Genomic DNA, 25,006 nt, shown 5'->3' on the forward strand with positions numbered 1-25,006 from the left:
TCCAAAATAACAGGCTTGGTAGTGTGGAAGCATTGCTGACAATATCGACTTTGGGGGGCTAATTTCAGAATAAGTTCCCAGTATAGACCAGGCCTCAGGTGCCACAGGGCTACTTTTTTTTTTCAAATTCTTTGGTTCAGCCTAGTCAAGTCCTGAGGGTGCTAGACTAGAGAGGTTCAGCCTGTAGTAATTTCACTCATGATATAACTAGGGGGTTTCTAGACAATAGGGACAGAGTTAAAGAAGGAAGCACAGGTAAAATCAACAAGATAATTTGGATTATTCTGAGGCTAGCTCCTGCTAGGGTAGGCTAGAAGTGTTTTTAATATTGTCGAGGAGTCCTGTGGCACCTTATAGACTAACTGAAGTGTAGGAGCATAAGCTTTTGTGGGCAAAGACCCACTTCGTCATCCTCCTTGATTGGATCCACCTCGTCATCTCCAGCCTGATCTTGGCCTGCATATTTATACCTGCCTCTGGAAATTTCCACTACATGCATCTGACGAAGTGGGTCTTTGCCCACGAAAGCGTATGCTCCTACACTTCAGTTAGTCTATAAGGTGCCACAGGACTCCTCGTCGCTTTTGCAGATTCAGACTAACACGGCTACCCCTCTGATATTTAATATTGTCATATTATATAACACATCTATTGCCTATTTTTTTCTGGCTTTATAGGAGAAGTGAGTCTTGGGGCCTGATCCAGAACCTACTGAGGTAAATTACTTTGGTGAGGCTGGAACAAATCAATACAGAAGCATGTCAATGAGGAGAGAGTGAGTAGAGCCCTTTCAGACTAGCTGATGTCTTGGGGGCCATATAGAAGAGGCAAACAATCAGGGCAAGAGGCAAACAATCAGCGTGTTGAAGCTGATACTTTTGGTGAAGCAGAGAAGGGGAAGATTGCTGTGTTTTAATAATATACCATGTATAAACTAACTTCCACTTTTCCTAATTATGTGGCTACTTTTACGTTGAAAATGATAATCATCAGTAAGGATTCTAATTATATCCTCCCATGGACAAAGCAGTATTTGCCAACTTCAAGTTTCAGTAGCGAGTACCCAATAATGCAGTTCTTTCTACTGAAATGATGGCTACCTAAAATATGTGTGCGTATAAACAGAAGGAAGGAAATAAATGATCTGAATGGTCATGGGGGTTATGTATTCAGAAATAAGGAGATGAGATAAAGTAAAGGAAATTTTAAGTCAATTATTAACTCTTTATGGATAGGAAGATCTGGTAGACTGTGGAATGGTTATTTATTTATGTAATTAGGAATGATGCTTTATAGACAAATAAAATTCAGGGGACCAAATTCTACTCTGAGCTACAGTGGTGTAAATCAGGAGTAATTTCACCGAGTCTGAGTGGAATTACTCTGGAGTGTTATTCAGCATGTAAATTACAGATTCCCAAAGAAAATAGTGTACACTCCGTTGTTTGGGATTTTTAAAACTGCTGTAGGATAGACAATGCTGACCTGGAGGATGGACTAGATTTTCTTACTCCTAGATTTTTTCTATTCTGATGTTGTATGAAATGATGCCAAAAGACTTGGTAAAGAAGAGGGTGTAACAAACATCAGAGTCCTGAAACTGAATCTTGCCCTATTATTTTGGGTCCAGGTCAGACAAAAAATAATGTTGAAGGAGGGTTTTTTTGTTTGTTTTAAAATACTTTTGGAAGTCTGAAATTTACAAGAATGTGCTTTCAGCTACCCAGGTGATCAAAGTGGTATAAACTCTGGGGCAGAAAGACCAGCTCCCAAGATATCAAACCCAAATCCAAATCTTAACCCTGATTCAGCCCTGACCCCTGCCATCACACCATCTTGGCCCATCTCTACAAAATACGAAGAAGTGATTTTAAATAAAACTGACCACGAAAGGGAAAGAAGAAACCTAACCTGCACTGTGGCAGATGATATTTCTTCAGCTTTATAATAGAAGTCATCATTGCTCTCTTCATTATACTTCTCCACGGAAGCACTCAGCGGTTCCTCCAATTCTACACTGTCAGCTGGGATGGGTTTTGGACAGCCACGACAAACGGTAATGCGAGGAGGTACAGTTTCATCAACTGAAAGAAACACCAGGGTTCAAGTAAATTGAAGGAACAAAAGATTCAGTTTGCATTGGTTTTGGATGAACTACTGAGGTAGAAATGTATTTGTCAGGACTGCCTGGATTTGAGCCTTGTAGGTGGGACCCAGAGTATTTTGAGGCTTGCTTTGGTAGATGTCTGTGTTGTCATATTAATGATGTGCTCAGAAAAAAGAAGAATTTAGATGCCTGGGGGCAAAGAGCGCGTTTGATCAATACTATGCTCCTCGTAGAAATGAGAGTACAAATGGAAGGTGGAAAGTGGCTGTTATAGAGGAAACAGCTGCACTTACGTGATGGGCTGGACTAGAGGAAAGAGGAGGCTCCCTTCGTCTCTGAGATTGTTAAATGTGAGGGTAGAATGATGACAGTGATGTAACGTGAAATAAAAACAGCGATACCACTAGATCATGGGTAGGCAAACCTTTTGGCCCAAGGGCTACACCATAGTATGGAAATTGTATGGAGAGCCATGCTCACAAAATTAGGGTTGGGGTGCGGGAAGGGCTGAGGGCTCTGGCTAGGTGTGCGGGCTAGGGTTGAGGCTGGGGATGAGGAGTTTGGGGGTGCAGAAGGGTATTCTGGATGGGACAGAGGGGTTCAGAGAGCAAGAATGGGTTCAGGATTGCATCAGTGGGTTGGAGTGGAGAGGGACCTCAGGGGTGCAGATTCTGGGCTGTGCTTAACTCAAGCAGCTCCCAGAAGCAGGGGCAAGTCCTCCTTCCTGTGGATTCCTACATGGTGGTGTGGCCAAGCAGCTCTATGTGCTGCCCCCTCTCCCCCTGCCCCCCGTCTGCAAGTACTGCCCCTGCAGCTCCCATTGGCCACAGTTCCTTGGGACAGGGGCAGTCTGCAGAACCCTCTGGTTTCCCTTAAATGTAGGAACTGGAAGGCGGGACATGCTTCTAGGAGCTCCGCAGAGTCATGGCACGCATGGAACAAGGCAAACCCCAGACCTTGCTTCCCAGAGGGAGCTTGAGGGCTGAATTAAAACAGATGATGGGCTGGATGAGGTCCACAACCTGTTGTTAGCCTTCCTCTGCTCTAGATGAATTCTTGAGTCCAATTGACAGGCTCTGAGAACATTGGTCTAAATGGCTATGGCTCTTCAATCTAAGGAGGTGATGCACATACAAAAGCAAGTTGTGAATGTGGAGTATATTTACGCATGTTCAAGGAGCTGTCCCTCTATGACTTTTTTCCCCCTTATATCTGTATCTGTGTGAATGTTTTTTAAATCAGTAGTTCTCAGCCTTTCTAGACTACTACACATCTGGCAGGAGTCTGATTTGTCTTGCGTACTCCAGTTTCATCTCACTTAAAAACCAACTTGCTTATCAAATCAGACATAAAAATACAAGCGTCACAGCAAGCTATTACTGAAAATTGCTGACTTTCTCATTTTTACCATTTAATTGGAATAGAAATATTGTATTTACATTTCAGTGCATAGTACATAGAGCAGTGTAAACAAGTTAATGTGTAAAATTTTAGTTTGTACCCACTACAGCAGTGGTTTTGATGTAGCTTGTAAAATTAGGCAAATATCTAGATGAGCCAATGTAGCCTCTGGAAATAAATACATACAAATAAAATAAAGTTTAGTGGGACAATTATAATCCCTGAGTTGCCTGCTGATCTTCATGGAGGGATTGCCCTTGTGCTTAACATGCAGACCCCATTCAGGTTTCAGCAGCCCATTTGTCTTATCATAGAATTATGGCAATGCAATTATCAGAGAAGAGAATTTCCCCCTGGATTTTCAGTACTTAGCAGGAAATAAGACAATTATCTATTAATATTCCATAGTAAGGAGTGGGAGGAGAGGCCTTATTGTTTTGCTTTGTTAGCAGAATAGCTTCCCCCCCGCCCATGATTTTTTTTAAGTCCTTGTATTGTACATCAATTTGTAATTGTAGTAAACCATTAACTGTTTTCATCCGACACATGATTGTCACATACCTATAAACTGGCATTTCTGTGCAACATCTGCAATTGTGTTACTAAGATCCACATAGGCCTTGGCTTCACAGCGACCCCTATGCTGGGTTGGGGGAAAAAAACCTTTTTACTTTCTCTTAGAAATAATCAATAAGCATATCTGCAAATGTCCTGATGCCCTCCTTCATAGCAATCGAACACTGGGTCATGCAGAGGGAGATGAGAGGTCTACTTAAGAACATGTAAGCGGAGAAATGGTCCCGCAATTGTGGGGAACTTTCCTGGCATCTATACTACCCTGGTGAAATGGACCAGAGAAAGGATCTGAGTCCCCGCTCCCACTTCTTTTACCCAAAGGCCTCCCTGACTCTGAGGGCTCCCCTTCCACTCCCTGTATAGCAGAGTCCTCGGTTTTCTGGGGCTTAATCCCCAACCTTGTAGTCACTTGGGGTAGGAGCTAGGGTGTCCCCACTCCGGGGTGCTCTCTGCACACTGCATGCTTTCTTGACCCAGTGATCATTTCATACAGTTCAAAGCAAATGCAATTTATTAAACAACAACTGATTAAAAAGAAAAGAATGAGAAACGAGAAAGGTTAAATGAGAACACACAGTCCTGCTCTGTAGCATGGGGGCATCACAAACAGCAGTCTGCAGAGTGTAAGGACAGTTCACAGTCTGTTCCTGTTAGGTCCCAGGGCTCTTTCTCAGGACTGGCTCTGTTGCAGGGGCGCTGCAGGTTGGACACGCTTGCTCTGGCAGTGACCACACGGCCTCAGGCTCTAGGTGGCAGGACCCCTCTCCCAGTTGGAGTTACAATTCCTCTCCAAGTCTGGCCTGCAGGGCCTCTTAGCTGGTGGCCTATCCCTGCCCAGAGCCTTTTTTCCCCCTTTGCCGGTCCCAGGGGCTCACCTCACCCAACTGCAGACTGTGCTGCTTTGTCAGACTCCATCTCCTTGTGTTGCTTCTCTGACCCCTTTGGCTCTCTGGTCACTGCAGGTCTGCTGCTCAGCACAGGGTCTGCACTCCTTGGGCTGTGTGTGCCTGGCTCTGACACTGCAGGTCTGTCTCTCCACACACCTTGCTTTTCCTGCTGCTCTTCTCAGCTCCCTCTCCTTTTCTCACAGAGACCCAGAAAATCCCAGCTCACATGGAGGACGGGGCCTTCTAATTCTCTCATTGATCTGTCCAACCTGTCAGTCAGGCTGAGCTGGAGTGTTGGCCTCTTCCCATTGTCCCTGGGCTCTGTCAGTCTCAGGGCCCTGATTTCTCATGGACCCTTCCCCTTTTGGTACTGGGAGCTGGCCAACCAAAAACTCCCACAGTCCCTTTAGAAATATAACAATGGTCATATTGGGTTGGACCAAAGGTCCATCTAGCCCAGTATCCTGTCTTTCCTCAGTGGCCAATTCCAGAGGCCCCCTCGGGCATGAATAGAACAGGGAATCATCAAGTTATCCCTCTTCTGTCATCCATTTCCAGCCTCTGACAAACAGAGGCTAGGGACCCCATGCCTACCCGTCCTGGCTAATAAGTATTGATGGACCTATCCTCCATGAATTTATTTAGTTCTTTTTTGAACACTGTTAAAGTCCTGGTCTTCACAACATCCTCTGGCAAGAAATTCCACAGATTGACTATGCGCTGAGTAAAGAATAACTTCCATTTGTTTGTTTTAAACCTCCTACCTGTTAATTTAATTATGTTCTTATGTAAGAGCCCTTTATACATAGATAGAATCATAGAATACTAGGACTGGAAGGGACCTCGAGAGGTCATTGAGTCCAGTCCCCTGCACTCATGGCAGAACCAAATACTGTCTAGACCATCCCTGGTAGACCTACTCTTAAATATCTCCAGAGATGGGAATTCCACAACCTCCCTGGGCAATTTATTCCAGTGTTTGACCACCCTGACAGTTAGGAAGTTTTTCCTAATGTCCAACCTAAACCTCCCTTGCTGCATTTTAAGCCCATTGCTTCTTGTTCTACCTTCAGAGGCCAGGATAAAACAAGTTTTCTCCCTCCTCCTTATGACACCCTTTTAGATACCTGAAAACTGCTATCATGTCTCCCCCTCTATCTTCTCTTTTCTAAACTAAACAAACCCAATTCTTTCAGCCTTCTTTCATATGTCATGTTCTCTAGACCTTTAATCATTCTTGTTGCTCTTCTCTAGACCCTCTCTAATTTCTCCACATCTTTCTTGAAATGCGGTGCCCAGAACTGGACACAATATTCCAACTGAGGAGTATTGATAAAAGATTAATGGGACCCATTTCAAGTTGGACCTGCAAGGTTCTAAACAACTCCCTTGACTCCTTTTGACTTGAATGGAAGGTTAGAATGCTTTATACTGGGGGTGGAGGGGAACCTGAGGCCCAAGGACCGGATGCAGCCCCAGGCTTGACTAGATCTGGCCCCCCAGATTCAGGGCCCTCGCCCAGCATTGGGGAGCCAGCACTGATGCTCCAGGCTCCCTGTTGCCCCACTATGGGGCTGGAGCACATGAAATCTTCTAGGCTGGGTCCCCCTAGGCTCTTGTGTGTGAGGGGAATATGAGGAGTGTCTTTCTGCTTCTCAGTTGGACACTGCATCAGTAAGGGGGGGTTGGGTTTTTCCCCCCTCACTTGTGTGCAGCTCCCGGCTGATTTTTTTGTGGGTCAGTGGCCCCCTGACTCAAAAAAGGATTCCCAACCCTTCCTTATACCTACTGAATCAGACCCTTGTGTTAACCCAGGACTCATACCCAGGACCCCCCAGGAGTGGAGTGTCTGAGCGTGAGTCAAGCCAGAACTGAGGATTCAAGCCCTCTTGCCTTGCTGTGTAGACGCAACCCTGTGGGGTTCTGGGAGCCTGGGTCCGAGCCCTGGGGCAGTGCAGTTTGTGGGCAGACAGAAGGGGAGTTAGGCTGGAGCTGGAGTTCAAACGGAGGGTTTACACTGAACTGTAGACATACCCCAAAGGGTGGCCAGTCTCTCCAGTAGTGCTGTGAGCAATTTCCAGGGCACACACTAGTAAATCTTGAAACATTAGATAGATTTCAGAAGTACCAGTGGGAGGGTACAACAAGCAGAAATGTGCTAAGGGACCTCCTTATCCTGCTAATCCCTGCCAACGGGCAGCTAGTAAGTCCAGTGGTTCAGGTATTGTATGGCTAAGGCCCAATCTTACTAGCTATATGCAGTTCAATTGTACATGCCATTACTGGTAGCCCTCCTGAATACACGTAACATTGGCAGATATTCCATTTGACAGAGGGGAAACTGAGGCCAAATAGATTAAGTGACTTGTTGAATGTTAAAGAGCAAGTCGGTGTCAGAACCTGAAATTGAATCCAGATAGTCTGACCCTGCCCTGTTCTTCTTTCAGTCCATTACACTAGGCAATCATTTCTTATAATTTCCATCAACACTTCTGAAATTGGGTAGCATTCTCAAGGTACCCATGAGCACAGGAGCGGTATTCTGCAGAGAACTGTTTGTAACAGATACCTGCAGTGTAGATGTAGCCTATTTGTCGGCAAAGAGTATGCTAATGAAGCACTCATTAGCATTTGTCGCGCTGTCATTTGCATATCTCTGCTGATGCTTTTTGTGCAAGCAGTATAGACGGGTCTGTTTTGTGCAAAAAAACCCTTTTGTGCAAGATCCCTTCTGCCTCAAAAAAGGAGATATAAGGCTCTTGCACAAAAGGGGGGTTTTGTGCAAAATGGACCTGTCTACACTGCTTGTTTTTGCGCATAAAACCTCTTGTGCAAAAAGCATCAGCAGAGATATGCAAATGACAGCATGACAAATGCTAATACATACTTTCTGCCGACAAATATCTGCAGTGTAGGCGTAGCTGTAGTTTTTGATGCAGTAAAAGTGGGTTTTGGTAGCATGGTCATTTCCATCTACAAGACAATTTTTTCCTCCATTAGCAGCAGTTGGGGAGAAAAAGAATGGATGTTTCAGCCATTCTCCTGAAAGATGTTAGCCAAGGAAGTTGGTAACTTATGGAGTATGTGCATTAATTTATCATATCCTTTGTAGTTTTCCCAGACTGCAGTGCAAATAATCAACAAAATCTCTTCTGATAACGCGATTGGAAGAAGATATGCAAATTAGCTCCAAATTTGCATATCTTCTTTCAGCCGAAGAAAGCAGTCTAGTCGTAGCCAAAGTGGACGAACTGCAGGGAAGGAAGGTGCTGAAGAAGGTGTGGGGAAGTACCCCAGGGGTCTTGGAGCTGTCTTATGGCTGGTGCTGGGGACTCAAGTAGGTAGCTACTGTAATAGGGCCCTGGGTTGGAACCTGGAGTAGAGAGTGGGCCTGGGTTCCTCCCACACCCAGCTCTACATTTCTACTTGGGGAAGAGGTCCAGGGAGTTTATTCTCCACTTTTACCATATGCTGGCCAATGATGAAAAGAGCTCAACGAACAGCAAACTAATGCCCTAGGCATGGTGCCTAAAATTGTGGGCTGCTGTGAGCCTCTGAGGCAAGCAAATCTGCCAGGAAGCACAGGACCCACCAAATTTACATAGCTTTGTCACTCTACATTATTTACGTAACTGGAGTTACATAGCTTACGTCAACCTGTTGTAGTGTAGTTAGAGTTGCCAGGTGTCTGGTTTTCTACTAGACAGTCTGTTTTTTGGGGCCTCTGTCTGGTAAAAAAAAAATCCAGAAAATACCGGACATGTGCAATGTCTGGTATTTTCTGTTTTCCATCTGGGCCCTGGACGGAAGCCTGGTGGGGGCGGGGAGAGTGGCTGGGAGAACCCTGGTTGCATGTGAGGAGGAGGGGCAGCCTGGTCCGTGATCCTGCATGCTGGTCAAGCGCGTGGTGGAACCGCAGCCGGATTGACTCGCGCTTCACCTGGACCCTATGCAGGACAGGAGCGCCTTGGGATCTACGTGTGCCCAAGTCAGTCCCACTCCCCGCTGTCGATTTGCTTCCCCTCCGGTCGGCCGGTTGGTTCTCCCCCACTTCTCCTCGCGATCTTCTACAGCCAGCCCCCCTGCACCCAACCCCCGCTGCCAGCTCTGCCTCCCGCCAGCTGGTTCCTGCTCCGGATCTTTCCCGATAAGCCCGCGGCACCCCCCGGCAGCTCTGCTTCCGGTGGCCAGTTCTCCCCTACTCCTCCTGAGCTCCCCCAGCCAGCCTCACTCCCACCAGCCGCCTTCCCCCCGATATCTCCCGGCCAGCCCCACTCCGCCCAACCCCTCCCCCCAACCAGTCCTGTTTCCCGTCAGCTCCCCATCTCCCCTGGCCAGCCCCGCTGCCCCTCCCCGTCAGCTCTGCCTCCTGGCCCCCCTTTTCTCCTGGTCCCCCCCGCTTCCTCCCAGCCAGCCCTGCTCACCTCCTGGCCGGTGCCTCCTCCCGCCGCCCCTGATGAAGTGTGTCCGGTATATTTTTTTATGACTACCTGGTAACCTTAAGTATAGCTGTAGTCTCAGACTGCGTGCAGGGCTATACAACTGCAGCATTGACATTGGGCTTTGCGGGGCACCTGGACTCTGGGACCCAGCCAGAACCTGGACAATTATGCTGTACTTTTATAGCCTTCAGCTCAAGCTTCATGAGCCAGAGTCAGCTGACACGGAGCAGCCGCTGGTGCTTTATTGCAGTGTACAAATATCTTAAGTTAGGCAGGTGCTTAAGTACTTTGCTGAATCAGAATCTCAGTAATTAATTACCAACATAAGAAGCTGTTTTGATAAACTGTATGTGAATATCACTTACACCTCCAGGAATGGGTTTGCACTCAGGTCTTAACTCTGGAAAATAATCCTTGGAGCAATTAGTCTCCTTGATTTCATACTGAAATGCATAATTCAGTCCAGCCACCACCTGGAACAAATATTTAGGAGATAATTCAATATATATTTAAAAGAAAAATTATTAAAATCACCACATAAAGTGCAAGATAATAATAACACTCTGCACATCTCTAATGCCTTCCAATCCAAACGTTTCAAATTGCTCTGCTGCCCTTAAGCCACACAACAACCCAGTGCAGCAGGAAAATGTTATTCTCATTTTACAGCTGGGTAAACTGAGTCATAGAGATGTGCTGTGAAATTTGTAACCAGCTCCAGGTTCAGATTCCAACCCCCTCTGTCCCCATCTCACAGTGCAGGGTTTCCTACATCTTCATTTGAAGTATCTGGTACTGGCTATGTGGCTAGAGGGTTCTGCTCTGCTCTGGTGTGTAAATTCCTATGTTCCTAGGCATCGCACAAAGCATAATGCAACTTTGACGTGTAGGTGTCATTTATTACGAGGTGTGTTGCAGTTATTGTTATATGGAATTGTGTTTGCCTTGGGCATTTTCTGACTTCTGTCTTGTTCAGGGTTTTCATCACTTTCTTGTTTGTGAAATGGCACCTTTCAATAATATCTGCTGCAAGGGTGCAGTGTACTTAATCCACATGAATCCCAAGTGCTCTGACTTTATGGCAAGTGGAGAGGAAAATCAGTCCTCTGACCTGGTCCAAGGATGTAGCTCATTGGTTTTGGCCACTGCTCCCAACTCATGGAAGAGCACAGTAGCCTTATCTTTGCTGCATCGCAGCAGACACAATCCCATTGACTCCATATGCAGAAGTGATAGAGATGGTGGATGAACATAAGACTACATCGTATTTCTTCCTAGTCCACCCCAGTGAAATCTTTTGACTAGTTTATTCTAGTCGGACATGAAAACCAAATGTGCTGTGGCAATGCCCTCTCCAGCTGCTCCAATGTAGCCTCCATTGGATTGAGAAACGTATAGACTCAGGTGTCTTGTGGCTAAGGTGACCATTGGCATTAAGAAATAGAGGGTGGAAATTGGTTTCTTAATACAGTTGATTTGCCTTGTGATGTTTTGAGCAAGTTAAATGCTCAAACTGACATGGGCAAGAACACAAAGATAAATTCACACAAATATGCATAGGGAAAGGATACATAGCTTAAAATCAAACCAGAAACACATCTTAGATCTGTGTCGTACTGATGCCTATGCTGAGTCGCCGGCACAGCTAGGTAACCTTTTCATGGAGCACAAATTGGCATGGAACTAGAGGGACTTGTAGGTGCATTCCTTGTACAATCAAAATTCCCACTGAAGACCAAAATGTAAAATCCATTCCTGTCTCTCAGGCAGTTTGGGCCTGTTATTTTTCCTTCATTAGCCTTCTCTGAACAACAGACTTTCTCAGTTGCTGACAAGATATGTTGGTGATGAGCAGGCCTGCCGCCAGGAGGTGCAAGGGATGAGGCAAAGGGAGCAATTACCCCAGTACCCAGCAATTCTAAAAGGCCCAGGACTCCTGGCTGCTGTCTACCCCATCCTCACCTTTTCTACCCAAGACCCTGCACATTCCGGGAGCACAGCGCTCCCCCACCCTGGTGCCTAGTGTGGCTGTCAGTTCCCCACTGATGTGTGCAGCTGTACCAGTGTTGAACATGGAAACAGAAGACATGAACTAACTACATGCAGTAGCAGTTCAGAAGCCAGTGATAAACCCCCTGAAAACCAGACATTTAAACCTTTTTGTAAGAATTAAGTATTATTTTTATATCACACATTTTACTACTGTAAAATGGAACTAACTGCAGGTAGATAGACGTAAATAACCAAAGTATCTTCTTTTATTAAATAAAGGAAAAAAAGACAGAGATACAAACCTGCCGGGTGGCTTTTATTATTTCACCAACTTCATAAAGGGAAGAATGGTCACTCTTATTGTTAAAGATCCGAATCGCATATCTCACGATGGGTAACAGTTGCAGGCTGTCTCCCGGTATGGGATGATAGCATCCAAGACACTCAGCTCGAGAGAGAGTCACTTTTCCTTCTAATGAAAAAAACAAACAAACTAAAAAATTCAGCTTTCTGCTTAGTAAAACAGCCTTGATTGTTTAGCTCCAGAATGATTTGTGAACAAGAGACAGAGTTTGAGGAGGAGGAAGAATCCTCACTCCTTTTCGTTGGCAAAGAGCTGGAGCACCAAAATACAGATTCAGAGTCCAGCCCTCCCGCTAGGACATTCATGGTGGTCAGAACCAGGCTTTTTGGCTCAGTTCAGTATAGTTGTAGGGGGCACCTTTGAAATCTGCATCCAGATCTGAGTACAGATGCTAAACCGTTTACCCACCAAGTCCAGGAGACTTTGGATCGAAGGTTTTATTTTAGGTTCTTCTCTACTTTAGTGTGAAAATATATCATGCAACTTTGAAACTTTGCAAGAAGGAAGTCGTCCATCAGCCCAGCCACGGGCTGCAGTAAAGGGAGATTCCCCAGGGGTTTTGTGGTTTTTGCCAGAGAGTTCACAGCCAATGAGCAGCAGTTTGTGCTCCACACTATACTGCAATGGAAAACACAACATTAACATTTCAGCTGGCACCTTTGGAGGTGGGCCACATAACTTGGAGCTCCCCTACAATTGTAGGTGCAACTACTCTTAGCTGCATTGTCTGTACTGCTCCCGCAATGGCTGCCAAGTGCTCACCAGGTGAAATCAACATTCAGGCACCACAAGCTGGGCTAGATTTGAATGGGCACTCTGGAAGGAGGAGGCTCCGAATTCTGTTCCCTGCCACTAATCTTATTAACTCTCCTTCCTGTCTTGTAAGCACCGGTTGGATTTTCATAAATTAATTTCATAGTTCAGTGTATAAATTAATTTAGTAATTCACTGACCTTGAGAATCAATGTGAAACGATATCAGATCTCGATGGCATTTAAGTCAAATTGGTGGGCCAGATCCTCAGCTGGTGGGAGCGATGCCAATTTACTCCAGCCAAGAATCTGGCCCAATATCTACATAAGGACAAATGGAACAGTTCCACTGGTGAAAGCCAAACCGTGTATTACTCACTAAGTAGAGACAGAGCTGTGAAATCCTTCACCAGACTGACCTGATTGTTTACTTCTTCCTCTAGGCATCACTGGACATGTTCCTCTCACCGGTATAAAAGTGCGGTAAGTCTTCTGGAAGTAATTGCCCTATTCCTACTTTCTGTCAGTGTAGCTGACTCTATTTTCAGTGTGCACTCACAAACCAGAACGCACAAACCATCCCACCCATCCCGTTCAAAAGTGAGTGTGGCCTTATCTACAATTTTAGCTCTTTTCACAGGCAGTGGAAAACATCTACACTTTTTGCAAAACTGCACCCGTGCCTCTGATGCTGTGCAGCTGTTACGGTCAGTTCAAATGTAGGCTTTTTGTTCAAACAATGCAATCAAATGCATCCCTTTCTTGAGTTAACCAAGAAATGCACATTATCCTTTCTGGCAACTAGATGTCACCATTGCCCTACAAATAGATCTGTACCAAAATGTGATTTAGTTGGTACTTAAACGTGGACACTGAAAAAAGCGCAGCTGTGGTGTTTTCAGTCCTTGTAACTTGCTTCTAATGCTGGAGTTTATGCATGGATTTTGTAACCACATATAGGGGGAATGCACTGATTACAAGCAGAGCTGGGGTCACCAACTATTGTTAAGGTTGCTTAAATATTTCCATTCCAAAGGGGCTTTTTCAGATTATTGTAATCCTGTCAGACTTTTACTATTTGGAATAATTTTTTTCCTCAGGCACAAGAGTCATTGGTGGAGGGAGGGGGGACTTAAATTTCAGCAAAACTGGTTCATCCATTTTTTAATATAAAGATAGCAAAAAAGAAACAAAATGTTTGCAGATAGCAAAGCTTTTTGCTGTCTTTATTTGAATATTGGCTGTGCCTCAGGGGATGGAGATAAATACTTATAATTTGGGGGAGGTCCAGCTGATAGGTCACAGATGTATCTTGATCTGGTGGAAATCAATTGTGATTTGGCCGAATTGTAATGTTTAAAAAATATTCTTCATGCAGAGACTGGTAATGAACAGCAGGTATAAGAGGCCAGGAGAGGCTAGAGATTTCCTGTAATATTTTCCATCCATGTGTGAAATAAATTTTTATGTGCACCAAGGCATATGCAAATGTGCACCTCCAGTAGAAACACATGGCACCAGCTCTGGGTGCTGTGGGTGCTCTGCAAATTAGCGGAGTGGCATTTGAATCTCTCCTGGGTGGCCACCCAAGCGCTCAGCTTACAGGGAACCCTGAGGTTAACCTCCCCAGAGAGGATGTAGCACACCTTTCTTTGGAGGCACGCTGCTGGTCTGCTGTCTTTGGAGTGCTGCTGCTGAAAGGGTCCCCTGGCCATGGCGCCACCCATGCTCCTCTTCTGCGCCCCGCTCTTTGCCCCAACTACACGGTTCCTCTTCCTGTCCCTCTGCCACCTTCTCCCCATGGCACCTTTCGCTTGCGCTTCTCCTCTGCTTCCCTGCACCCACCCATCTCTTGTGCCTCTTTGGCTCCTCCTTGCTGCCTCACCACCTGCTGCTCGTGCTTCCTTGCCCCTAGAGAAGCCGAGACGGATGGGCAGGTGAGCCCCGTAGTGGGGAAAGGGGTGAGCACCAGGGTAGGAGGCCTTCGGAGAGGCACAAAGCTAAGAGGTGTGAATAGCGGATGGGAGAGCCTGAAGGGAGGGGTCAATTAGGTGGAGCAGAAGGTGAGGCCATAGTCAGAGTACCAGTGTCTTCCTACACTTCTAGGTTGCATCTGCACTGCATTCTTATCTCAAAATAAGCTACACAATTTGTGCTATGCTAATTGTGTAGCTTATTTTGAGGTAATTTTGAAATCACTTATTTTGAAATGCCCCTTAACCCTCATGGAATGAGAATTACTGGGACATCGGAATAAGCCTCCCGTTGTTTCAAAATCTATTTCGAAATCACGGGCTGCTTCAATAGATGCGGAATAGCTATTTTGGGATATTTCCGATAACCTAAAATAGCTCCACAGTGTAAACGTAGCCTTAGGGAGCTTCTGGCACTCAGGTCCAGCCTCACCAGATGCAGGAGTCAAATGCTGCCCATGATGCTGGTTTTCGTTATATGATAACAGGTATTTTAATGGCAGACTTACAGGGTTCCATTGGCACAGCACATGGTCGTATAAGAAAGTGGAGTGGCATTTCATTTTTAATGTGTTTTTAACCTGGGGAAAATTATTTCTGAGGTTAGGAATGGAATGATATTGGGTTCTGCCTTCTCCCTTTAAAATTACTTGAGAAGCAAAATAGATGAGTGGCTATCTTTTCCTGGAACAACTTCTGTTGCTGATAAGCAGAGAATATGCTCCTAAGAGAAAATTAAGGTTATACACTAACACACTTCAACTCACTTTCATTAAACAAGGACATTCCACCAGAAAGGTAGATTGCCTCATGGAATAGGCCACCCAAATACTTTGGGAGAACTGAAAAAAACCCACCCACCGACTGCACACCTCCATTTGTTACCTATCACCCCAAAACTAGAACTTGTATGGGTTATCAATTACAACCCACACTTGATGGGGACCAAATCCTCAAAGGAATCTTTCCTGAACCCCCTCTTCTGGCCTTCAAGCAACCCCCCACCTCACCAAACTCATCCTTAGAAGCAAGATCTCTACAGAGTAGGACAAGTCAGCTCAAGACAGCAGCAGACCCTTCTAGAACAATGCATGGAAACCCTACAGACATATCTCCATGGCAATGCTGGTCGGTACACTCACAACACTCCTTTCAAGATCCGTGATTCTACAGATCTCCTATGTGCTTATCATAGCCTGCGGTGTATCACCTCCAGCATGTCAAATTCCCCAACACCAACAATGTGGGTGAAACCAGATAATCACTGTGCTTTTGAATGAACCCACACAGAAAAATGATAAGAAAACAAAAATCCATATCACTCAGAATGTGAACATTTTTCACAAAGCAGTTACTCCGCAGCTGATCTATCAGTTTGTATTCTCAAAGGAAATCTGCACAACACCTTCAAAAACTGAGCCCGAGAAGTTAAATTCATCACTCTGTTGGACATTAACAGCTTGGACTTAACAGAGACGCTGGTTTTATGCCCTATTACAATTTGCAACACGCTCTGTACCGCCTAACCTTCCATTACCCTGTAACTGCAGAGGTATTGTTTCATTCATTTTAAAGTGGTCTCCTGTAAAATGTGTGAATCTCTTACACCTGTCCCACCTGGTATTTAGTCGGGTCACTCTGGTTACCTTCTTTAGACCTGAAGAGAGCTCAAAAGCTTTGTCCTGTCCATCAACAGATGTTGGTCCAGGAAAAGGTATTACACCACCCACCTTGTTTGTCTCATTTCCTGAGACCAGTAGGTTAGATACAGCAACAGAGCAAACAATCATAGAATCATAGAATACTAGGACTGGAAAGGACCTCGAGAGGTCATCGAGTCCAGTCCCCTGCCCTCATGGCAGGACCAAATACTGTCTAGACCATCCCTGATAGACATTTATCTAACCTACTCTTAAATATCCCCACAGATGGAGATTCCACAACCTCCCTGGGCAATTTATTCCAGTGTTTGACTACCCTGACAGTTAGGAACTTTTTCCTAATGTCCAACCTAAACCTCCCTTGCTGCAGTTTAAGTCCATTGCTTCTTGTTCTATCCCCAGAGGCCAAGATGAACAAGATTTCTCCCTCCTCCTTATGACACCCTTTTAGATACCTGAAAACTGCTATCATGTCCCCCCTCACTCTTCTCTTTTCTAAACTAAACAAACCTAGTTCCTTCAGCCTTCCCTCATAGGTCATGTTCTCTAGACCTTTAATCATTCTCATTGCTCTTCTCTGGACCCTCTCCAATTTCTCCACATCTTGAGGAGACTCCAACTGAGGCCTAATCAGCACAGAGTAGAGCAGAAGAATGACTTCTCGTGTCTTGCTCACAACACACCTGTTAATGCATCCCAGAATCATGTTTGCTTTCTTTTCAACGGCATCACACTGCTGACTCATAGTCAACTTGTGGTCCACTATACCCCCTAGATCCCTTTTTACCATACTCCTTCCCAGACAGTCACTTCCCATTCTGTATGTATGAAGCTGATTGTTCCTTCCTAAGTGGAGCACTTTGCATTTGTCTTTATTAAACTTCATCCTATTTACTTCAGACCATTTCTCCAATTTGTCCAGGTCATTTTGAATTATGACCCTATCCTCCAGATTAGTCGCAACCCCTCCCAGCTTGGTATCATCTGCAGACTTAATAAGTGTACTTTCTATACCAATATCTAAATTGTTGATGAAGATATTGAACAGAGCTGGTCCCAAAACAGACCCCTGCGGAACCCCACTTGTTATGACTTTCCAGCAGGATTGTGAACCATTAATAACTACTCTCTGAGTATGGTTATCCAGCCAGTTATGCACCCACCTTATAGTAGCCCCATCTAAGTTGTATTTACCTAGTTTATTGATAAGAATATTAATGTAAAATTACCTCATAGTCTCCACAGAGTTCTTTTGCAATTTGAAGTTTTTCCTTTTTTATTCAATCCAATTATATGATGCCCCTCTGAGAAGTAACATACCTGAGATTATTTTGCATTCTTGTGTAACATTACTTATATTCTCGGTCTTGTCAACGTAAACTTGAGCTGTACATTCGCCAGATTCCTACAAACAGAGATGTCACCGTTTGTCTTTAAGCCACTTGATGCAGAAATGCAGTTAGCACCATACTTGTTGCTGTGAAATACTCTTGTGGTAGTTTGTTGCAATAATAAAACACAATTGGGAAGCGTAACTAATGTTTAGTGGACAAAAGGAATACGAACTGAATTTACATCTGTGCACAGGGCCATCCCAACGGAGGTGCAGGGCCTTCAGCAGCTCTCTACCTTGTGCCCAACATGAGGGGCTCAGGGCAACCCCCATCCTGCCACTGCAGACCCTGCCTCCGCTCCACCCCTTCCCCAAGCCCTGCCCCTTGCCCTAAGCCAGGGGATCAATGGGATCTGGTGCGGTAGCAGCAGGGGTTGCCCCTCTACCACAGCATTGGGAGGCAAAGCAGCCCAGCAATCTGATCCACCCCGCCATGCTGCCCTCCCAGCATGCTATGCCCCACTTCTCCATGCCAGCAAGAAACAGAGCACCTTGGGGCCAGGATGCTTTGCCATTTGAGAAGCTGAGCACAGAGGGCTGGGAGAAGATGGTGAGGCAGACTAGAGCAGGCAGTTGGGCTGCTCCAGATCCTGCCACCGCAGTGAGTGCAGGGGGCACCCTGGCTCCATGTAATCCGTTGGGTCCCATCCACAGGATGATTGGGGCAGTTGCTGCAGGGACCTCAAAAGCATGAGGCCTGGGATGGCCACCCCGAACCGACCTTTGGAGAGGACGACTCTGCCCGTGTAATCCACTGAGAGCCACATGGGTTGTACCGTTGTCAATGAGGGCATAACTTGGCCTGCTGGAGCTTAATTGCTGTGGTAGCATTCAGGAAGGAATTGCCTCACTTGACTATACGATATCAGGTTGGGTTTGTATAGCTGCCAGTTAGGAATAAAATGTAATAGAGAGGTAGCCATGTTAGTCTGATCTTGATCAAACAAAAGGGAAAACAAATAGGTAGCACTTTAAAGACCAACAACTATCTTGTTAGTCTTTAAAGTGCTACATAATTTTTTCCCTTTAGTTAGGAGTGAGAGGAAAACCAGGTTGCATCATTTTACTTGTAAACAGAGCACTTCCTCTGCAGCTCCACTAAGACTCAATAAATATGAAACCCTCCAGTACCGTTTTCACTGACAGCAGAAGTGCACTCTATCCCCAGGAGTGTGCTATCTTGCTGGTTACGCTGCTACCCAGCTATGGAATTTTTTAAAGAAGGCAGCCACTTACCACTTCTGCAGATGCTCTGTAATCACAATCTTGCCAGAGTTTATCTCCTCCAACAGCACAAGAGCTCTCTCGTATTTGATACTTCACAAAGAACTGTTTTCCAGGGCCCGCCTGGAGAAGACAACATGCAAGTCGTCATTTGCATAGTGATAAGACAGAAGTCATTGGAGGGGCTGAGGTTTCAAAGGGCTTTCATACTAAGGAACGATAAAGTGAACTTTAAATTAGCTAATGTCTCTGTTGCACAGATCTCCAAAATCTTTCTGACTCAGTAATTAACATATCTAATTATATCATTTGTTCCCTTTAGCCACTGTGTAAGTTGTTCCACATACTGTCTCTAGGATGAAAAAATAGTGCAAGGCAACTGTCTTGTTTTCAATTCTTTTGCATCCTAGTATTTCAAGTGCTGTCTGATTCAACAGATATGGGCTGCTGCTTTGATAGTCTGCATGGGTATCCCGTGACTATAGGGCTGAAGGAGGCAAGGTCCCAGCCCCACTCCTTCTTCCTGAGGCCCTGCCCCACAGTTGGGGGCAGCAACATTTCGCCCCAAGAAGATCTACCGTTTCAGCATGGCTCCCAGCAGTAGGTGATCTGGGGGTGGAGTATGGACAGGCTCATGCCTGGCTGTCTAGAAGGCATTGCCTTTCCCCACATATTATACTTGCTGCCCATACACATTGGATTGTGCTTGTGACAGCCTTTATTAATTATAGCTGGGCCTGGTTGGTAGAAGGATGGGATTCTTTTGAGCAAATCCTTGAGCTGCTGCTAATGTGGTGTACGTAATTCAGTGGAGGCACTTCCTCCCACCCTCCAGATTTGGTAAATACCTCGGGTGGTATTAGAAGGCACTGTATCAGAGGGGTAGCCATGATAGTCTGGATCTGAAAAAACCACGAGGAGTCCTGTGGCACCTTAAAGACTAGCAGATTTATTTGAGCATGAGCTTTTGTGGACAAAGCTCTTTTAAAAACAATTTTTAAACTAATGTCCTGTGAAGTAACCCAGTGAATTCAGATACTCAGAGTTTATACCTGGGTTTTGAAACACCTGTTAAATGGCTTCATTACTGCTTGAATGACTCTTTTAGAGGTTCAGTGTTTTGCTCATAGGTCTGGCAGGCTTTGTCACTTTTTAACAAGATCCTTTCCAGAGGAAGCAGAGGAGAGGAACAGGGATAGCAAGAGATGGGTGAATGGATATTAAGACCCAGTGGTGCCTCAAATTTTCGGATTCCCTACATAGCTGCGTATTCTGCGTATGGGTAAGGATGACCCAGCATGTGGACTGTACCAAGTTGGGAGAAGTTGCAAGTGTTTTGGAGGATGGGATTAAAATTCAAAATGCTCAGGGAAAACTGGGAAATCATCTGATGTAATTAGGATGAAATTCAACAAGGACAAATGCAAAGTACTCCACTTAGGAACAGTCAGTTGCACACATACAAAATGTGAAATGACTGCTAGGAAGGAGAACTGTGAAAAGGGAACTGGGGGTGATCGCGGACAGGATGCTAAAAATATGGGTCAACAGTGTAACACTGTTGCAGAAAAAACCCCAAACATCATTCCGGGATGTCAGCTGGAGTGTTGTAAGCAGGACATGAGAAATAATTCTTCTGCCCTACTCTATACTTATTAGATTCCAGCTGGAGTTCTGGGTGCCACATTTCAGGAAAGACTGGACGACTTGGAGAAAGTACAGAGAAGAGCAACAGAAATTATTATTATTAAAGACCTGTGAGGGTAGATTGAACAACTTAGACTCATAGGGCTGGTCATCGAGTCCAACTCCCTGCCCAAAGCAGAACCAATCCAACTAAATCATCCCAAAACTTGGGTTTGTTTATTATGGAAAAGAGAAGATTTAGGGGACATGTTAAGAACATAAAATATTGTTACAAGCAGGAGAGAGGAAAATTGTTCTTCTTAACCTCTGATGATTGGTCAAGAAGCAAGGAGGTTAAATCGCAGCAAGGGAGGTTTAGGTTGGACATTAGGAAAAACTCCCTAACAATCAGGATAATTAAGCACTGGACAAAATTTGCCTAGGGAGGTTGTGGAATCTCCATCATTGGAGATTTTTAAGAGCAGGTTAGAGAAAAACCTGACAAGAATGGTCTAGATGGTGCTTGGACCTGCAAAGTGTTCAGGGAACAGGACTTGATGACCTTTCAAGGTCCCTTCCAGTTCTATGATTCTGTGACTTCAATGGAGCTATGCCAATATTCACCAATTGAGAATCTAGTCCACAATGGGTCATTCTTATGTCTATTACACTGGTGTATATCTGGAATAATTTTACATCAGTGAGTAACAGATGTAAATAAGAGAAAGCGTTGGCTCCTTATGTCACATTGTTTGTTATTTTATTTCATTATAATTGCCACCAGCTAGGTCTCTAATTAGGGCAGGCTCCATTTTTCACTAGCCAGCCTTCATGTTTAATTATCTGATCAACAATTAATGCACATGAAAATGCAGTAATAAGTCATTTAATTGATAATACAGCACTGGAGGACTGGTGATAAGGCAAATCTAGATTATATTTAGAAGAAGCATTAAGAACAAATCAAATCTCTTTTGTGGGCTTTGCAATCCTCCTCTCTCGCTCCTCCCTTTCTTACCCCTTCCCTCCACAATATAAATAGATCAGAAATTCAAAGCAACATGTTGTTTTTACTACAGAACTTCTGTCAAGTTAGATCAACGTGTCTAAGTAAGGAAAGGCGAAGAGTGACTGCAATGGACATGTATCTATTCAAATAAAAGTGTCCAGCATAGACTCTTATGAATATTAATAATGTGCATTACCAGAAAACTAGAAAGGAATGAAGTGTCATTAAGGCTCTGATTTTGCAAAGATTCGTGTATGTGCTTAACATTAAGCATGTGAGTAGTTTCATTGAAGATCATTGAACTAATGTGCTTAACATTAACAAACACAGTGTTTGCATAATTGGGACTTTGGCATTTGATACTGTGCACTGAGAGTCTCTTCAACCCTCTTTCTCCATCTTCCGCTAGCCTGAAGTGGCTCGTAGCAAGTTTAGAAAACACAGGTCGTATTTCTAACTCTGTCTAAAGACACGACAATGTCATCTACTGGTTAGAATGGGGGTAGGCAAAAGATGGTTTGCGGGCTGGATCTGGCCCACCAACCGACTGGAGCCGGCCCACGAGAGCCCCAGCCTGCTCCTTGCCTGCCCCGCCCCCACTCTGCACTCCATAAAGCTGGCTGCAGGGCAGTGTGTGCGTGTCTGAATACTGAGAGCCTGGGGGAGAGGGGGAGAGGTTTCTCACTCTGCCCCCACCCCCAGTAGGTCCCATTGGCTGCTTTCTGGCTAGTAACAGCTGCCTGTTTGCAGGGCAGGAAGCACGTGAAGTGCCCCTCTCTCCCTCATCCACTCACAGCCCCCATACACCTTCCCAGACCCTGCACCCCCTCCTACATCCCTCCTCAAGTCACCAGACCCTGGTCACAACCCAATTCCCTGCACCCCCTCCTGCACTCCTGCCCCGGGTCACAGCTCCCTCCCAGATCCTGCACTCCTTCCTCCTACACCTCTCCCCCAGGTCATATCCCTCCCAGACCCTGCACTCCAATCCCCTGTCCTAGGTCACAACCCAATTCCCTGCACCCCTACCCTAGGTCACACTCCCCTCCCAGACCTTGCACTCTCTCCTGCACCCCAGTTCACTGCCCCAGGTCACAATCCTCCCCCTCACCAAATCTCCCTCCGAGATCCCACACTTTAATCTCTTCCCGTAAGCTCCCTTTTATACCCAACTTCCATCCCAGACCCCCATACCTCTTCCATGAATGTAATGGAAGAGTGCAGCCCTCAACCACTTACCAAATTCTTGGCGTGCCCCCCCATCAAAAATTATTGCCCACCTCTGAGTTAGAGCCAGGGGGCTAGATATCAGATGTGGGTTCCAGTCCTACCTCTAACATGGGCTCACTGTATGCCCCAGAGCAGGGCTACTCGATATGTGGCCCAGGGGCTGCATGTGGCCTACAGCCCGCTTGTTTGCAGCCCATGGTGTGATTTGGATTTCTGTGTGGCTCAACACGCGGCCCACAGGTGGAAGCCAAAACAAAGAAGTAGCCACTATAACGGTGTTCTGTTAATATGCATTTTAGAAGTTAAATTCCTGACTGTCATTGCTCATTAAAAGTGCTGTCAGATGGGTGGAAATTGGGTAAATATTGCATTTTATTAATACCAGCAGAAATGACTTAAATGGGGCCTGTGTGTTGTGTAGTCTTGCCTTAATCTTTGTATTCATGCCCGTCAGTGTGAAAGAGGCTATTTGCATATATTTGCATATATATTTGCATGTATATGCAACCACACTTAAGTTGTAGACCTCGGCATGTGCTATGAGTATTATTGTGGCCCGCGGGGCTTTCAAAGTTGAGTAACCCTGCCCTAGAGCAAGATACTTCATCTTTCTTAGCTCAGTTTTTTATCTGGGTAAAGTGCTTTGAGATCTTTGAGTGCTAGATATTCTTATTAATATATTGTTTCTGGTTGTCTATAATTTAAAATCCAATGCAGTAGAAAGACATCAGTGTAGTTCCCAAGTCAAGTGGTGCTGGTCATTCTTATACTAACATCCTCATTGTATGGCTCTCAGGAATAAGTGCTCTTTTGTTAGACTTGTCACTATAAATGAGCAAGAGACTGGCTGATGTTGTGGGTAGATTCATGACTCAGGCTTAGAGACCATCAAATAACATTCATAAATAATTCAGAATGTTTCTTTCTTTTGCCAAATCAATCACTTGCAAATATATTTTCCACACTGAGACCAGCTCTTTTCAAGACAAGACCACATCAAGTTTCTTTTAATAATAGCATGCTTCTGCCATAGGCCTCAAAGATTTCCCCATGATGGGTCAATGTTAGTATTTCCATCTAGAAATTTGGTAAGGGGACAACACTGGGTCAGTGGTTAAGCAGTGAAAAGAAACCAGGTTTCTTAACTTAATCCTGAAATCCACTTCCCTTTAGTACTTCAAGTGAAGGTACTGGAGAGACCCTGCCATACAGTGCCAAGACAGAGCCAGATTCTGATGTCACAGCTCCTGTGGAGTAGTTCATTACTCCTTGAGTAGTCCCTTTGATTTCTATGTAACTACTTTATTCGTAGATTCTTTAGTATTTGCTTCAACTGGGTTACAAGAGTTTAATGCGAGTAGCTGTGTTAGTCTGTAACTTAAAAAGGTGCCTCTTGCTCCTCTCATCTGCAGAAGTGGGTTGTGCCCAAGAAAGCTCACGATACTATCTGTATTCTTTTGTTAGCCTCTAAGGTGCTATAGGACTACTCTTTTTTTTAGTTAAGAATTTAAAGGTTTTTTCCCCCCATAAAGCCAGATTTTTAACCCTTTACTGGCAGGTGTAGTCCAATAAAGGAATTGAGAGGCACTGCTTACCAGTGTGTGAGTAAGGGCTCAGTAGTAATAAGAAACAGGAGGATTAAACAGAATTAGATTCTGCTACCCTTTTTCATGAGGATTAATATCTTACTCTGCCACCAGCTGCTTTGATTGCATCGAAACATGCAGACAAAGGTGCGGTTCCCCATGAGGGAGGTGGGCAGAATCTGGCCATAAGGAAAAAGTGCAAAGATGCTTTTCCAAAGTTTACTTACTGTTTTCTTTGCTTCCATCACCATGTACAGAGCAAACTGGTTGCCATCTTTTTTCTCTCCATTATATTCTCTCAGTGCTATTTCCACAGCTTCAAAGACTTCAGGGTCATCACAGTCTGCATCCTCAGTTGGGACAGGGCTGGCTCTGCTAGTGAAAAAAACACAGCAGAGAACTAGCACCGTGGAAAGTTTCATAATTGGACAAAAAAGCCTCCTCTGAAATTGGGGGACTCTTCCAAATACAAATGAAAAAGAAACCGCCTGGTAGAGATTTAATAATCCCTTCTTTTTTTCAGGAGTTGGCCAGTGAACAGAGCTATGGGGGGTTGGTGGACTCTCATCATATGCTGTTTGTCTAGCAAACAACCCTCTGGGTTTATCCAAACAGACTTTGCACAGTCACTTTAATGACACCAAGGTTGTCCAGCTGCTGTCCAGATAACGGGATAAGCCTCTGCACGTTAGAGTCACAGGGTTAGATGCCCAATGTCAGCAGCACAAGGCCTGGAGCACAGGAGAGAGTGTCAGAACATTTGGTAGTCCTCTGGCTCCTGGT

At 45.0% G+C, this 25,006-nt stretch overlaps 1 protein-coding gene and 1 long non-coding RNA gene across 2 annotated transcripts in view; one reads left to right on the forward strand and one right to left on the reverse strand.

Annotated features, from left to right (window-relative positions):
- LOC142830805 (uncharacterized) overlaps positions 1-17,453 on the forward strand; it is a 119,930-nt gene extending 102,477 nt beyond the window's left edge. The window contains exon 2 of the long non-coding RNA XR_012906319.1: positions 12,965-17,453. This is a non-coding gene — a long non-coding RNA (uncharacterized LOC142830805). The remainder of the gene's footprint in view (positions 1-12,964) is intronic.
- The window catches only part of LOC102454442 (T-kininogen 1), a 31,616-nt gene extending 6,837 nt beyond the window's left edge, over positions 1-24,779 (reverse strand). The window contains exons 1-7 of the mRNA XM_006138530.4: positions 24,451-24,779; positions 18,785-18,895; positions 17,476-17,560; positions 11,708-11,877; positions 9,779-9,886; positions 4,070-4,151; positions 1,912-2,084 (exon numbers count right to left, since the gene is read on the reverse strand). Coding sequence (XP_006138592.2) covers positions 1,912-2,084; positions 4,070-4,151; positions 9,779-9,886; positions 11,708-11,877; positions 17,476-17,560; positions 18,785-18,895; positions 24,451-24,645 — 924 coding nt within the window. The 5' untranslated portion in view covers positions 24,646-24,779. The remainder of the gene's footprint in view (positions 1-1,911; positions 2,085-4,069; positions 4,152-9,778; positions 9,887-11,707; positions 11,878-17,475; positions 17,561-18,784; positions 18,896-24,450) is intronic.
- Positions 24,780-25,006: the final 227 nt, after the last annotated feature.

The sequence above is a fragment of the Pelodiscus sinensis genome, chromosome 10 (assembly GCF_049634645.1).
Source record: "Pelodiscus sinensis isolate JC-2024 chromosome 10, ASM4963464v1, whole genome shotgun sequence".
NCBI classification, from domain to species: domain Eukaryota; kingdom Metazoa; phylum Chordata; order Testudines; family Trionychidae; genus Pelodiscus; species Pelodiscus sinensis.